At 37.3% G+C, this 14,186-nt stretch overlaps 1 protein-coding gene across 3 annotated transcripts in view; it reads left to right on the plus strand.

The window, feature by feature from the left end:
* The window catches only part of Dock11 (dedicator of cytokinesis 11), a 185,815-nt gene that overhangs the window by 98,571 nt on the left and 73,058 nt on the right, over positions 1 to 14,186 (plus strand). For all 3 annotated transcript variants that reach the window (XM_071606715.1, XM_027930845.2, XM_071606716.1), the window contains 8 exons: positions 1,623 to 1,744; positions 2,308 to 2,394; positions 3,236 to 3,325; positions 8,848 to 8,966; positions 11,058 to 11,127; positions 11,206 to 11,331; positions 12,215 to 12,286; positions 13,842 to 13,988. In XM_071606715.1, the coding sequence (XP_071462816.1) occupies positions 1,623 to 1,744; positions 2,308 to 2,394; positions 3,236 to 3,325; positions 8,848 to 8,966; positions 11,058 to 11,127; positions 11,206 to 11,331; positions 12,215 to 12,286; positions 13,842 to 13,988 (833 nt within the window). The remainder of the gene's footprint in view (positions 1 to 1,622; positions 1,745 to 2,307; positions 2,395 to 3,235; positions 3,326 to 8,847; positions 8,967 to 11,057; positions 11,128 to 11,205; positions 11,332 to 12,214; positions 12,287 to 13,841; positions 13,989 to 14,186) is intronic.

Here is a 14,186-nt window from a genome sequence, read left to right on the forward strand (position 1 = left end):
AAATGGATTAATTACATCTGAGTTATATCTTGATAAAAATTTCTATGAAGAAAAAAATGTTGCTAAAGAAACAATATATATTTTCCTGTTTTCAAGGTTGGAAATCTTTTCTCTTTTGTCAAATTTTCTGTTTAACTATGATGATAGAGTCACTTTTTTTCTTAGTGTTTTTTTTGTTGTTGTTTGTTTTTGTTTTTGGTACCAGGTTTTGAATACACAGTTGCTTAATCATTAAGCTATATCCCTAGCACTTTTTATTTTTTACTTAGAGACAGGGCCTCACTAAGTTGCTGAGGCTGGCCTTGAATTTGCAATCTTCCTACCTCACTCTGCCAAGTCGCTGGGATTACTAGCATGCACCCCTGTGCCCAGCTATGGCAGAATCATTTCTAATTGTTCTTCTGCTCAGGTTACTTTGTCCTGCTTTTTATAAAAGAAAAGGTCTGGACAAACCATTTCTGAAGTTGTACTGGTAAAGATGCCTTTCAGGCGTGTTTCAGAGTCTGAGAAAGCCATTTAGTTTATATAGACAAAGCAACATTTTGGTCTTTTAAGAATTAAAGCATTTGCCAAATGAAACACGTAAGTGAAAACATTGTAGCCAGATTTGTGTTGACTTCTGTGTTCACAGTATAAACATACAGACACACACGTGCACATGCACTTATGCAGAATTTTGAAGAATCGAAAAGGAATGACTTTATTAAGTGCTCTCCAGCCAACACCCTCTCTTAATTGCCAAAACTTGATCCAGAGCAAGCTTTTTTACAGCTGAGTTATAAACACTTGAAACCAGAGTAATTTCTATAATGGAAATACTGACACTGCTCAACTTGAGCAACACAGATGGCTCTGGCTCTTTTAGCTAGAACATGATGAGGTTTCTAATGGAAAGCCAAGGCACCCTTTTGGGGGTAGAACTGTTAAGAAATGTAGAAATTGGGGAAAATCCTACAGCAGTGTTAGGTCATAAACACTGGCCTGGCCATATTCTTCTACTACACCTCCTCCTCCTGTAATCAGGAAAACTGAGTCCATCTAGACAATTTGTGTTTACTGCCTTCTATAAATATTGAATGTAACCTTCATTTGTGACCTTAATTTTCCATTGTTCCTTACCCTGGTGTTGCCATAATGTATTTTGGAACATATTGCTGTTGTCTGAGATGGTCTTAGCTGTATGACTCTGCACTCTTAGTGGAAGGATAGATGAGGGTAACCCGAACCTTAAAAAAAAAAAAAAAAAAAAACAGAAAAGCCTACCAAAACCATCCCTCATCATGTAAAGATACTGATATTGATGCACATTTTAAGTTTTAAAGTGTTTTCATGATATCATCTCTCTGATCTCTCAGTTCTTTTTAGATGGAGAGACTATGTTTTATTGTTTTCATGTTTATTGGCAAGGAAATACAGTAAATAACTTGTTAGTGGCCAGGCTAGGATTAGAAATGATCCAAACCCATTGTTCCTTCCCTAGTTTGAGGTTGCCGAACACCTGGGCTCCTACGTACAGATGCCCGGAAACATCACCAGCCTGCCCTGCTCCCCAGCAATTAGACATTTGTGTAGCTAATTTCATTTTCTATTTCATTTCTTATGGCTTATTGTTGTCTTGGCAGTTGGGTTTGCCTGGGTACCTTTGCTGAAAGATGGTAGAATCATCACATTTGAGCAGCAGCTGCCAGTTTCAGCCAATCTTCCCCCAGGCTACTTGAATCTGAATGATGCCGAATCAAGAAGGGTAGGAAAATATTTGCATCAGAATTCTGTTGATACAGTTGATCATTTGGGAGTTAAAGTATGGTCTGTGGGCTGGTGCTGGTCTACTATAAATATAAGTATGGAAAATATGTGTTTATAGCAGTTTGATAAAGTATCTTTTGCCTGTTTTTTCTAATAACTTTTAAAACTGGGCCTTAGATTTTGTGTGTCATTTTAAAAATTCATTTATGTAAGTAATTCATTTTTATTATCATTTATAAAAGCAATCTGTAAAGGATTAGAAATTTAATTGTTGATAGAACTTTATTTTTATTTATTTATATATGGTACTGAGAATCAAACCCAGTGCCTCACACATGCTAGGCAAGTGCTCTACCATTGAGCCACCACCCCAGATGGATTAGAAATTTAAAATGACTTAGGGTATGTTTATTCTAGACACATGTTATTTTCTCTAGTAATCCCATTGTATGAATCTAATATATTAATTTCTGAAAATTGTTGAAATTCATGAAAGTGTTACATGTTGTTCATCTATCTCTTGCTACAAAATAGAAATTCATGTCTGTTTTCTGTTTTCAGCAATCAAATGTAGATATCAAGTGGGTAGATGGCGCAAAACCTTTGTTGAAGATTAAAAGCCATTTAGAGTCCACCATCTACACTCAAGTAAGTTATATCATCTGAATCGTGTCAATTTGAATACTCAAATATATTTCTGGATTAAAATAGATGATAGATTCCTACAGGCCACAAAATTTTCTCATTAATAGCATGATTCTAGCTCAGGATATACAATTGTTGCTAAATTATAAGATCCTTTCATTGCTGTTAGCCGATTTGAGCTTCTCAAAACTCTGAAAGGCATGTGGAAGCTATCTTCATCTTATAGGTGAAGAAACTGAGGATTAGGTAGGTTAGGTAACTTCCCCCAAGGGCATGCAGTAATAATTAGGGGAATCAGGTCAAAATACACATTTCCTTTTTGTACTTGCTAATATAATCCATACTGTCCAGAAAAAAAAAAAAACGGTATGTATGGAGGCCATATAGGACAGCTGGACTCACTTGCTAGTGAAGTGTCATGGTAAAGTTGAGTATTCAAGTTTACCCAGAACTTTTGTTCTGGTAATTTCCTGCTGCCACTTTATTTCATTTGTCAGTTCAGACTCCTGTTCTTGCTCATTTAATTAAAGTGGAGAAGTAGCCCAACTTCATAGAACACCATAGTCCAAAAAGGGATTGAATGAATGCTTAATTGGTTGGACACACATTGAGTCCTTCTGTGTGCCTTGGTACATGTCAGATTAATTTGGTTTTGCTGCTTTGTGAGGTGGTCAAGAGACCTTCGAGACTTGGACATATAGGTTTGCAACTATGGCTGCTGAATCTGGATATTAGAATACCTAGATGGATAGGTTTGCATGATGCAGGAGGGAAGAAAGGTGGAGAGCCTGCCTTTGAGAATAATGAATCAAATTTCATATGGCTCTTTCCATCTGTGTTTCAGGATCTGCATGTGCACAAATTCTTCCATCATTGCCAGCTGATTCAGTCAGGCTCAAAAGAAGTTCCAGGGGAGCTCATTAAATATTTAAAGGTAAATGTACAACCACTTTCTGCAAATTTCTGTTGCCACATTTGATGTGGAAAAAAGAATCAGACAGACACTTAAAAATACTTTTGGCTGTGGATCCTCAGGAGAACATCTTGTATTAGGTACTTTTCCATCAAGTGGCTATTTGGAAGCAGACAGCACAGTTGCTACATTAGAAAGAAAATGTTATAGCCAGAATTTGACACCATAGTTTTGGAAATCTCATGGAAATGTTGATTTCAATTGTATAAATTGATTTTGCAGGTCTTTTCTCTTCCGGCTGACTTCCCTGTAAAGGTGGAGAACTCTGTGGGGGAAAGGGCCAGGGGAAACGTGAGCACGTTTGCTTCATAAAATGTGAAATGGTTCCTGTGTCCATGAGTGAAAGACTATGAAAATGGCCTACTAAAGAGACAAACATACTTTCCACATGTTGTATAGGGGACAGTTAAGAAATGCCATACTTTTTCAGATGAATAGAGAAGCTCAAAGTGTTTATTCCCTATGCACTAGTACTGCAATGTGCATGATAGGACTGGGCTGGCAGCTGCTTTCTTCATTGGGTTGCTCCTTTAGCAGCTTAGCCATGGAAAGTCTGAGGAGTTTTGATTTTAAGCAAAGCCACTACAGGATTTCCCTTTGGACATATGCTGTTGCTTCATGACATTCTCAGGAAACAGGTTCATTTCTTTCAGAGAGGTAGTACAGCATGAGATAAAATGTATGGATTCTGGAATCATAAACTGACTTTGTATCCCAGATCTGTCACTCACTAGCTCTGTGATTGACTGTGGCCAAGTTATTTAACTTCTCCAAGTCTTTGTTTCTTCATCTGTCTACATTGAGATACAATAATATACACATTAGACAGGCATGGTATAGTCCAAGCAACTTGGGAGGCCAGGGAAGGAGGATTGCAAGTTTGAGACCATGCTGCACAAATTTGCTGAGACCCTGTCTCACAATAAAAAATAAAAAGAACCGAGGGTGTAGCACAATGGAAGAACTGTCCTTGGATTCAGTCCCTAGTACTGCAAAATCCATCCATACATATGCACTATACATATTAGGGTGATTATGAGGCTTGAATAAGGTAGTGTCTGCGGTATAGTAACCATTCATGCCACACTCACCCCTTGAGTCCTTCCTCTGAGCTAAGCAGTGTTCCAGGCATTGGGAATATAATTAAAGAAAGAATTTCCTATTGTCAAGGAGCTTAATTTCTTGTGGAGACAGACAATAAATAGGGGAAGTGAGTAAGTGTGTGTGTGTGTTTGTGTGTGTGTGTGTGTGTATGTCATATCATAGGTGGTATAAAGAAAACCAAAACAGTGTAGTGAAACAAGGAATGAGAAGGGGTTCATGTGGTGAAGACATCAGAGAAGATGTCTCTAGTGAAGTGACATTTGAACAGAGACCTAAAGGAAAGGAGGATGACAGCCTTGAGGATTTTTGGGGAAGAGCTGGGAATAGCAAGTACAGCATTATCTTGGAAAGGTGGCTGAGGAGCTCGTTGGATAAGGCCTCATAGGCCATGGTGAGGAGTTTGAGTTAACTCCAAGTGAGACTGGAAGCCTTTACAGGGGTTTGAACAGTGAAGTGCCATGATTTTAACTTTGGTTTTGAAAGTACCATTCTTCCTACCATATAAAGAATACACTAGTCAGGCACTGTAATGCTTGCCTGTCATCCCTGTGGATTGGGAGGCTGTGGCAGGAGAATTGCATGTTCAAAGCCATCTTCTGCAGCTCAGTGAGGTCCTAAGCAACTTAGCAAGACCCTGTCTCAAAATAAAAAAATAAAATGTGCTGGTGATGTGGCTCAGTGGTGAAGTGCTCCTTGGTTTCATCCCCTCTACTAAACAAACACCAATGGAAGAGTAGAAGAAGGGAGACCATCAATAAATGATTGCTGTTGTTCTTAATTATAATAACAGTCATCTAACTTCCAAATCCTGACCCCGGGTTATATATAGGAGCATTCCAGCTCTATGTATGAATGGTTTGTCTGTTTAAGTCATTGGCTTTTCATCCAGTGGGGAAGTGTTTTAAAAGTTTTAATAGAGTATCATGGCATGGAATATCATTTTCAAATACTGGTATTTTCCAAAAGGAAAAAGAATACTCAGGTTTTGTTTTTCAGGGTGGGGAATTTCTGATATTTATGTGACCTGCGCTCGCCCTCTAGTGGCAATGAGTGAAATGCCATGTAATTTCAGAAATAACTAAGATATTTTCTACAGTGTTAGTTCTAAAAAGGATTCTAGAGATTTCTTTTTGCAGGTGAGGAATCTGAAGCCCAGGCAGAGGTGACTTGCCTGTAGTCAATTCAGGTGGTTGGTTTCAGAGCTGAGATGACTAGTATCATGATCTTCCTGGCAAACTTCGTGATCTGTTGTCCCTATAAGTGGCATTGTTTCATGAATTCGTTTAACATCTACTTGTTGAGCTCCTATTGTGCGTTGTGTAGTTTCCTAGATGCTGTGTGACTTTCAGAGAAGAACAACTTAGGTTTATTGTCCATAGAGATATCACAATGTAACTGAAGAGAGACATACAAAAGCCAACTAACAATATGTCAGTAACACAAATAATAGTCCAGAGCCCTGTGTGATTAAATATTGAACGTGTGATTGGGGTAAAAGTGCTGAGAGCTCAGTGAACTGAGGAGCCAGTGTGGACTAGATGGAACCCACCTTTATCTTGTCCTTTCCTTCCTTATTTTATTCATTTATGTAGTCATTCACCAAATATTTATTGAGCACCTACTATGAAACAGATGTTTTTCTGGGTGATGGAAATAAAACAGGGATCAGTTCAGACAACACACCAGTTCTTGTTGGGGTGGACAGATTATAAGTAAATGAATAGCTTTAGATATAGATGAATACTGTGAAGAATATAGAACCAGTTAATGGGCTCTAACATGACCGGGAGTACATTCTAGATAGTTGTCAGGGAAAGCTTATATGAGGAAATAGCATTTCAACCTGAAAAGAAACTGATAACAGCCTGGCCTTGTGGCACATGCCTGTAATCCTGGCAACTCTGGTAGTCGAGACAAGTTCAAGGCCAGCTCCATGACTTATCAAGAACCTGCCTCATAATAAAAAAGGGCCAGAGGTATAGGTCAGTGGTAAAGCACGTCTAGGTTTAATCCCTAGGATTAAGAAAAGAGAAACTGACAAGAGAAAGAGAACCATAGGTGATAAAGCTATGTAAAGGGATAACATATTGCAGCAGGCGCAAACACCTTACACTGGCATATTGGAAGGAAAAAAAAAAAAAAAAAACCCAGTATATCCCGAGCATAGCAAGCAGTGAGGGGAAGGCTACATTTGGAGAAAGAGGCAGGGTCCAAGTAGGTATGGGAGGCCCATGACAGCTCTTTGTGGTGGTTTGGGTTTTTTAACAAAGGGAAGATGGTATTATCTAATTTGCATTTCATAGAATAAATTATGGAGAAGCAATCCTAGTCGCAGGGATGGTGGACACCTGTAATCCCTTTCCACAGCGAATGCCCATCTCTCTTTTCTTCCTTGTGTTAGTCTCCTCATCCTTTAGCCTTGCCTATCTCTGAAGCCTTGTCTGATGTGACTTACGCAGCTCAGTTGCTTTTATATATATATATATATATATATATATATATATATATATATATATATATATATATATATATAGTTGTCATTAGACTTTTAATTTTATTTATTTATATTCAATGCTGAGAATCTAACCCATTGCCTCACACACGCCAGGCGAGTGCTCTACCACTGAGCCACAGCCTCAGCCCTTCATTTGCTTCTTGTATGTAGCACTGTTGTATTACTACCATTCCATAGCTTTATCATCTTTAGACTGTCATCTGCTTAATGGTAGGCGCTATGGGTTTTAGGTTTATTATTTGTATCAAATGTATGTGTGTGCATGTGCGTGTGCATGCACTTAGGTTTGGCTATCCAAGGTATATTCAGTATGCCTCTGTTGAATGAGGAAATGAAGAGTTTCATTGAAGTGGAGATTTCAACTAGTGTTGGAAGGGTAGCTGGGATTTGGCTACAAATTGAACAAAGACACAAGGGTAGGAGGAAAGCATTTGATACATTCAAGGAACAATGAAGATACCCGTTAAGCCTTGTAAAGGATGATGAGCATTCAGGCAGAAAGCATAGTGTGGGTCTTAAGTAGCTTAATTCTATAAGCCATGGTTTCTCAAACTTGGTCCTCTTGACATTTTGGGCAGGATAATCTTTTGTTGGGAGTGCTGTCCAGTACATTGTAAGATGTTTAGCCTAACTCCAGTCCTCTTCTCCCTAGAGATCGTTAGCACCCTCTGGTTGTGGCAACCAAAAATGTTTCCAGACATTGCCAAATCTCCTGAGGAGGGCAATGTGGCCCCTGGTTGGGAACCACTCTAATGATAATGGGGAGGCATCAAAAATCTTGGCAGATTGTAATCTAATATAAGCAGCATTTGAGGCAAATTAATTAGTGAATGAGAGCTGTATTGGGAATAAACAGAAGTTGTGCAGAGACCTACTGGAAAACTATTAAGAATATTTGGGTTATAGATTAGAGGGTCCTAAAAAATGGCAGGAAGGATACTTGAGAGGGTGCTTAGGAAGGAAAACGTTCATGAAGTGATCATGTTTTTCTGGAGCTATCTCTACTGTCCTATACATTGGATTGAAGAGAAGATGTGCAGAGGTCTAGGGAAGTCATCATTGAGAAGGCAGAGTCTTGCAAAGATTGAGAGAGTAGGAACTGAAAGATGGAACAAGAGGAAGGGAGACTGTGAAACAGAAATGACAAGTTCCCTATATTCAGAGATTTGACTTGTCCATCTCTGTGTTTCAGATTAAATTGATGGAGAAGGTGGTCAGTGAAGTTTGATTTCTTTTTTTGGTTGGCTGGTTGAGTGACAGAGTAAATGTGAAGAGAAAGGGAGAAAGGAAAGAAATTTAACATATTTCATTTTGATATTTTTAACACCTATTATTAGAGATAGAGTCTTAGCACTTCGGAGAAATGTATTATGAGGATGTTAGAATTGAAAATGACCTCAGTTTTGTAGATGATACTGGTGTAAAGCCAAATATTTATAGAAATGCTCTTTATTAAAGTCCATTTAACTTTTCACCAGAATAGCTGGAGGCCCACATTTCTGTAAAACCCATAGAACGCTGGGGGATAGTATGCTCATCTCCACCATTTCCAAACACATCACCAAACCACCATTGAATGTTGGATTACCAGGAGTCAGTTGTCTTTTTTTTTTTAAATCCATTTATTCCAATTACACTCATTATCTTCAGTTAAACATTTAATATTAAAGAAACAAAATCTGAATGCCAAAATAGAGGTGTGGATTAAGTAAAAATCAAAGTCCCCTGTCCCAGAAAGCTCACATTTAAATGAGCTTATATTCTAGTTAAGATATCTCTCATTACTTGACTTTTTTGTTGTTTCACATTTGCAAATTATATCATATTTCTGTTTGTTTTCATAACTAATAATGACTTATTTTAGTGTTTGCATGCCATGGAGATCCAAGTCATGATACAGTTTCTACCTGTAATTCTTATGCAACTCTTCCGAGTTCTCACAAATATGACCCATGAAGATGACGTTCCTATCAACTGTACCATGTGAGTTTTGGTGTTATAAATATAAAGAAGCTACCTATTTGAGATCTTTCTTCTTTTTTAATGGTGGCGTTCATTGCTCTCAACTTCCCTCTTAGAATTGCTTTTTTTGTGTCCCATGAGTATTGGTATGTCCTTTTTCCATTGTCATTTGTCTGAAGGTATTTTTTTAAACTTCTACTTTGGTTTCTTTTTTGACTAACTGCTTGTTCAGGAGTATGTTATTTAATCTCCACATATTTTTTTAATTCCCCACAATTCTTTCCGTGACTGATTTCTAGTTTGATACCATTTTGGTTGAAATATGATTTCAGTCTTCTTAAGTTTGTTAGGGCTTATTCTGCAGTCTAATATATGATCTGTCCTGGAGAATATACCATGTGCACATGAGAAGAATGTATATTTTGTTACTGTTGGATGGAATGTTCTACATATATTAGGCCCATTTGATCTAAGTGTAGTTCACACCCAGTATTTCCTTATTAATTTTCTGTCTGGTTGATCTAACCATCGTTGAAAGTAGAAAATTGAAATCCCTTACTATTATTGTATTGTATTTCTCCCTTCGTGTCCATTAATACTTGCTTTATATATTAGGGAGACAAACATAACAATTTTAATTGAACTTTCTTCAATGATGTTAATGTTCTACACTCAGACTATTCAATACCTTAGCCACTAGCCACATGTGGCTGTTGAGCGCTTGAAGTGTGACTAGTTCAACCATGGGATTGAATTTTTAATTCTGTTCATGTATAGTTTTAGTCAATTTAAATAGCCACAGGTGACCAGTGTCTCATATTGTACAGAATGAGGTATTAAGCCATTAATTTTTACTTGAAAGAATAAGGCAGTATTGTTTTTATAAGAAAAGATAACATTGTCGAGTAGAAGGTAAAATGCACCTGAATTTTGAAATAAAAAATAAGGAGACTTTAAAAACATTTGAGCTCAATATTGGATGGTGCTGGCTTTGCTGGCTCTGCTGTTGGGTATAGTCTGTGCCACTGAGAATAATCTAAAGCATTATTCTAAGCCAGTGATTCTCAAAATGTGGTCCATAGACTAGCAGCATCAGTATCATGTGTGAGCTTATTTAAAATGCTCATCAGAGCCTGGCATGATGGTGCACACTTATAATCCCAGCAGTTTGGGAGGCTGAGGCAGGAGGATTGCAAGTTCAAAGCCAGCCTCAGCAACTTTGTGAGGCCCTAAGCAATTTAGCAAGACCCTGTCTCAAAATATAGAAAAAGGCTTGGGGATATAGCTCAGTGGTTGAGTGTTCCTGGGTCCAATCACTGATACCCCGGACCTCCCAAAAAAAACCCAAAATGCTTATCATTGAACTTCACCTCAGACCTACAAAATCAGAAACCGGGAGAGGAGTTGAGCAATCTAACAAGCCCTCCAGGTGGTTCTGATACATACTGAAGTTTGAGAACCACTGCTAGTCTCTTAACTTTAAATCTTTGTATGAATTTTGTATTAATCTCCCATTTTAGTTCATGTCAATATACCTGCCCTGTTTTTCCCTTCTCTTTTGTCCCATCTGTTGATATGCTTTTCATTCTATTTTTTTTCTCTTTATTCTCACTAGAGGGTGTTTCAATATTTACCTTATTTGGGGTCTTTTCCTATGCCGTGGCTACAAACATAACTTCAAACACATACAGAGGTTTAGAAAGAAGATGAAACATCTGGGCTGCCAAAATAAAGCATTTCTTTCTTTTTAATATTTATTTGTTAGTTGTAGTTGGACACAATACTTTTATATCACTTATTTATTTTTATGTGGTGTTGAGGATTGAACCCAGGGTCTCGTACTTGAGAGGCGAGTGCTCTACCACTGAGCCACAACCCCAGCTCCAAGCCCCTTTCTTTTGAACCAGGAAATAAATTTACAATTCCCTGAGCATGCTAGATGCTGAAATCTTTATTAGACCTCAATTACCATTATATCTTATATAATCACCTTACTTTTAATTGTTCAGGCAGGGTTAGGTGTTTATAGGGTTAAACATGATTTTATTTAACAATCACACTATGGTAATTAATTGTTGCACTACATGCTGATTTTTGTAAATGTCATTTCAGGGTTCTCTTACATATTGTATCAAAGTGCCATGAAGAAGGCTTGGATAGTTATTTAAGATCCTTCATAAAGGTTTGTGGAGTAAACTTTCTTGCTGAGTGTTTTTTTTAAAATGGTACAGCTTTGTCTTACAGTTCATTTTCTTTGTAGTATAACTTCCGACCTGAAAAACCCAGTGCTCTTCAGACCCAGCTGATTCATGAAACACTGGCTACTACCATGATAGCAATATTAAAACAGTCTGCAGATTTCTTAGCAATAAATAAACTGCTCAAGGTAAGGACACACGATGCAACCAGAAACTAAAGTAGCTCTAAACATACTGGTTTGAAACCTCCCATTGCAGTTCTAGTTTTTCATCATTTATTCACGTGACCCAACCTCTCCCCATCACTTTGCATATGCATCCTTTCCCTGAAGTTCTTCACAGAGCCTTCTTTACCTTTCCTTCCCATACCCTGCCCTCAATCAAAGGCCTAACAGAACAAATGTAGAACCAGATAGATGTATGTGGGTTAGAATCCTACATCTGTTGCAGTATAGTTCTGGGATGTGGGGCTGGTTATTTAGCATCTCTGATACTCCAGTTCCTTATTTCCAAATTATAAGTAATTTGTTGTAGGCACGTAGTAGGCGCTCAATGGTTCCAGGTCATTGTTACTATTTATGCCTTTTATTAACAGTACAACGTTAGGTATCTTGGGACACATCTGCTTGAGGCTTCTCTCTACCCCCTCAAAGGACACAATGTTGGCAATTACAAAGGACACTTAGGTTGGGCAAGTTGTGGTATCAGCTTTAGGCTTGGGTCCCCCCACTGAGTGCAGGCTGTAATAAGATTCATTTTCTGAAGAACATTTAAAAGTAATAACAGAATAAACTAAAAATTGGCTCACACTTATCTGCAGCTGTGGGCAATCCAAACAATGTTAGTATTAAAATTCCTCTCCTCCCTTGGGACATACATTCCTATACTCCCTTTCCATATCACTGTCCTTCAGGTACTATAGTACCTTTTGCTAAAACAGTTCAAAGGTCTTCTGTGAGACTTTGATAATGAATTGGAAAGTTCATAGACCAGATCCATATTGATTGTCAAAGTCTACTAAGCTTCAAGGATTTGGGTAAATGTTAAATGCTTTTTTTTTTTAAATTTTAGTATTCATGGTTTTTCTTTGAAACAATTGCAAAGTCAATGGCCACATACTTGTTGGAAGAGAATAAAATTAAGGTAAGTATGATAAATCTTTAAGTTTCTTTTTAATTGATAATTAATAGTTGTACATATTTGTAAGAATAATGGCTTAGGAGACTGAGGCAGGAGGATTGCAAGTTCAGAGCCAGCACCAGCAACTTAGTTAGGCCCTAAGCACCTCAGCAAGACTCTGTCTCTAAATAAAATATAAAAAAGGGTGGGGATGTTGCTCAGTGGTTAAGCACCTCTGGGTTCAATCCCTGATATTAAATATGTATACAAAACACAAAACAAGCTAATCTTACAAATAGCAGTTGCATGAAAATGCTCTTTTATATTAAAGGACCCTTAGCCATTCAATTTTTCAACATTGCCTACAAAAATAAAATGTATTGTAATTATTTACCACATAAAACTCTTTACGTTTGAAGCCTTGCCTTTGTCTTGTGATTTTAAAATGTCTATATTGAAAAGATTTATTTGGAAGAAGAACAAATACCACATCAGACAGAACCTTTCTTTTCAGAAGGTTTAAGGCATATATAAAGTTTTTAAAAAAATTTTATGCAACAGATGTTTTCCTGAATATGCTGTATACATTTAGTTGTTTTGAAAAATTATTTCAAATGTACAGGTTGAAAAATCCCTTACCTCAAATGCTTGAAAATAGAAGTATTTCAGATTTTTTTCAGATATTAGAATATTTACATATATATATAATGAGATATCTTAGCGGTGATACCCAACCTAAACGCATTTATGTTTTATATATACCTTATGTATATATTCTGAGGTTATTTTATATTTGCACCTATGTTTTGACTTTCACCCATCATATGGTATCAGATGTGGTATTTTCCACTTGTGGTGTCATGTCGATGCTCAAAAAGTCTTGGATAGTTGGAACATTTTGGATGTGAGGCTTTTGGATTAGAGATGCTCAATCTGTACAAAAAAAACTTTCTTAGTTATAAGAATCATAAAGCTAAGACTTAGGAAATAAAAGACATTCGGTTATGCTGAATACAGTAGTAAATCCCTATAATCTCTGTGACTCAGGAGGCTGAGGTTGGAGGATTATAAGTTTGAGGCCAGACTGAGCAACTGAGCAATACATCTCAAAATTTTAAAAAATATATAAGGGCTGGAAGTGCAGTTCATAGGGAAAGCACCCCTGGATTCAGTCTCCAATACCACCTCCCCCCCAAAAAAATCCTTCATGTCATAGTTTTAATTTTTATGAGAACTTTCATAGGTTGAATTTACTGAAACTGAGCTGAATTCTTACTTGGTATGCCAGGAAAAATGGAATGAAAAATTGATGTGTCATCATCTTGGGAACATCCCCATATTGGGTCAGAATAACCCGTTTTTACTGATAATTATGGTCAATTATATTATTAGAGGACCAGATAGTTCCTATAAGGATCTAGATTAAAATATACATTGAACTTATGTCGTTTTTGATATGGAAGAAAAATTATACTTCAGTTGAAAAACATTTATATGAAGAATGTGTTTGAAAGTAAAAGTGGCAATTGATTTAGACCTTTTGGAACTCTGACTTTTTTCTATGTCTATTTAATTTAAGCTTCCCAGAGGCCAGAGATTTCCTGAGGCATATCATCATGTCTTACATTCATTGCTGCTTGCGATAATTCCCCACGTGACTATTCGCTATGCAGAGATTCCTGATGAGTCCAGAAATGTGAATTATAGTTTGGCTAGCTTCCTAAAGGTGAGTTAAAGGTAACCTGAATGTGGTAAGGAACTTTATTCAGTATTGGGTCTTGAAAGCCAGAGGAAAAATTTCCCACTTTCTAGCAACTCAGTTGTCTTTATAAGACTGTTGGAGTAGCACTTGTTTTTTTTTGTGCGTGCGCGCGTGCGTGTGTGTGTGTGTGTGTGTGTGGTGCTGAGGATTGAGGGCAGGGCA

Source organism: Marmota flaviventris, chromosome X (assembly GCF_047511675.1).
Source record: "Marmota flaviventris isolate mMarFla1 chromosome X, mMarFla1.hap1, whole genome shotgun sequence".
Taxonomy (NCBI): domain Eukaryota; kingdom Metazoa; phylum Chordata; class Mammalia; order Rodentia; family Sciuridae; genus Marmota; species Marmota flaviventris.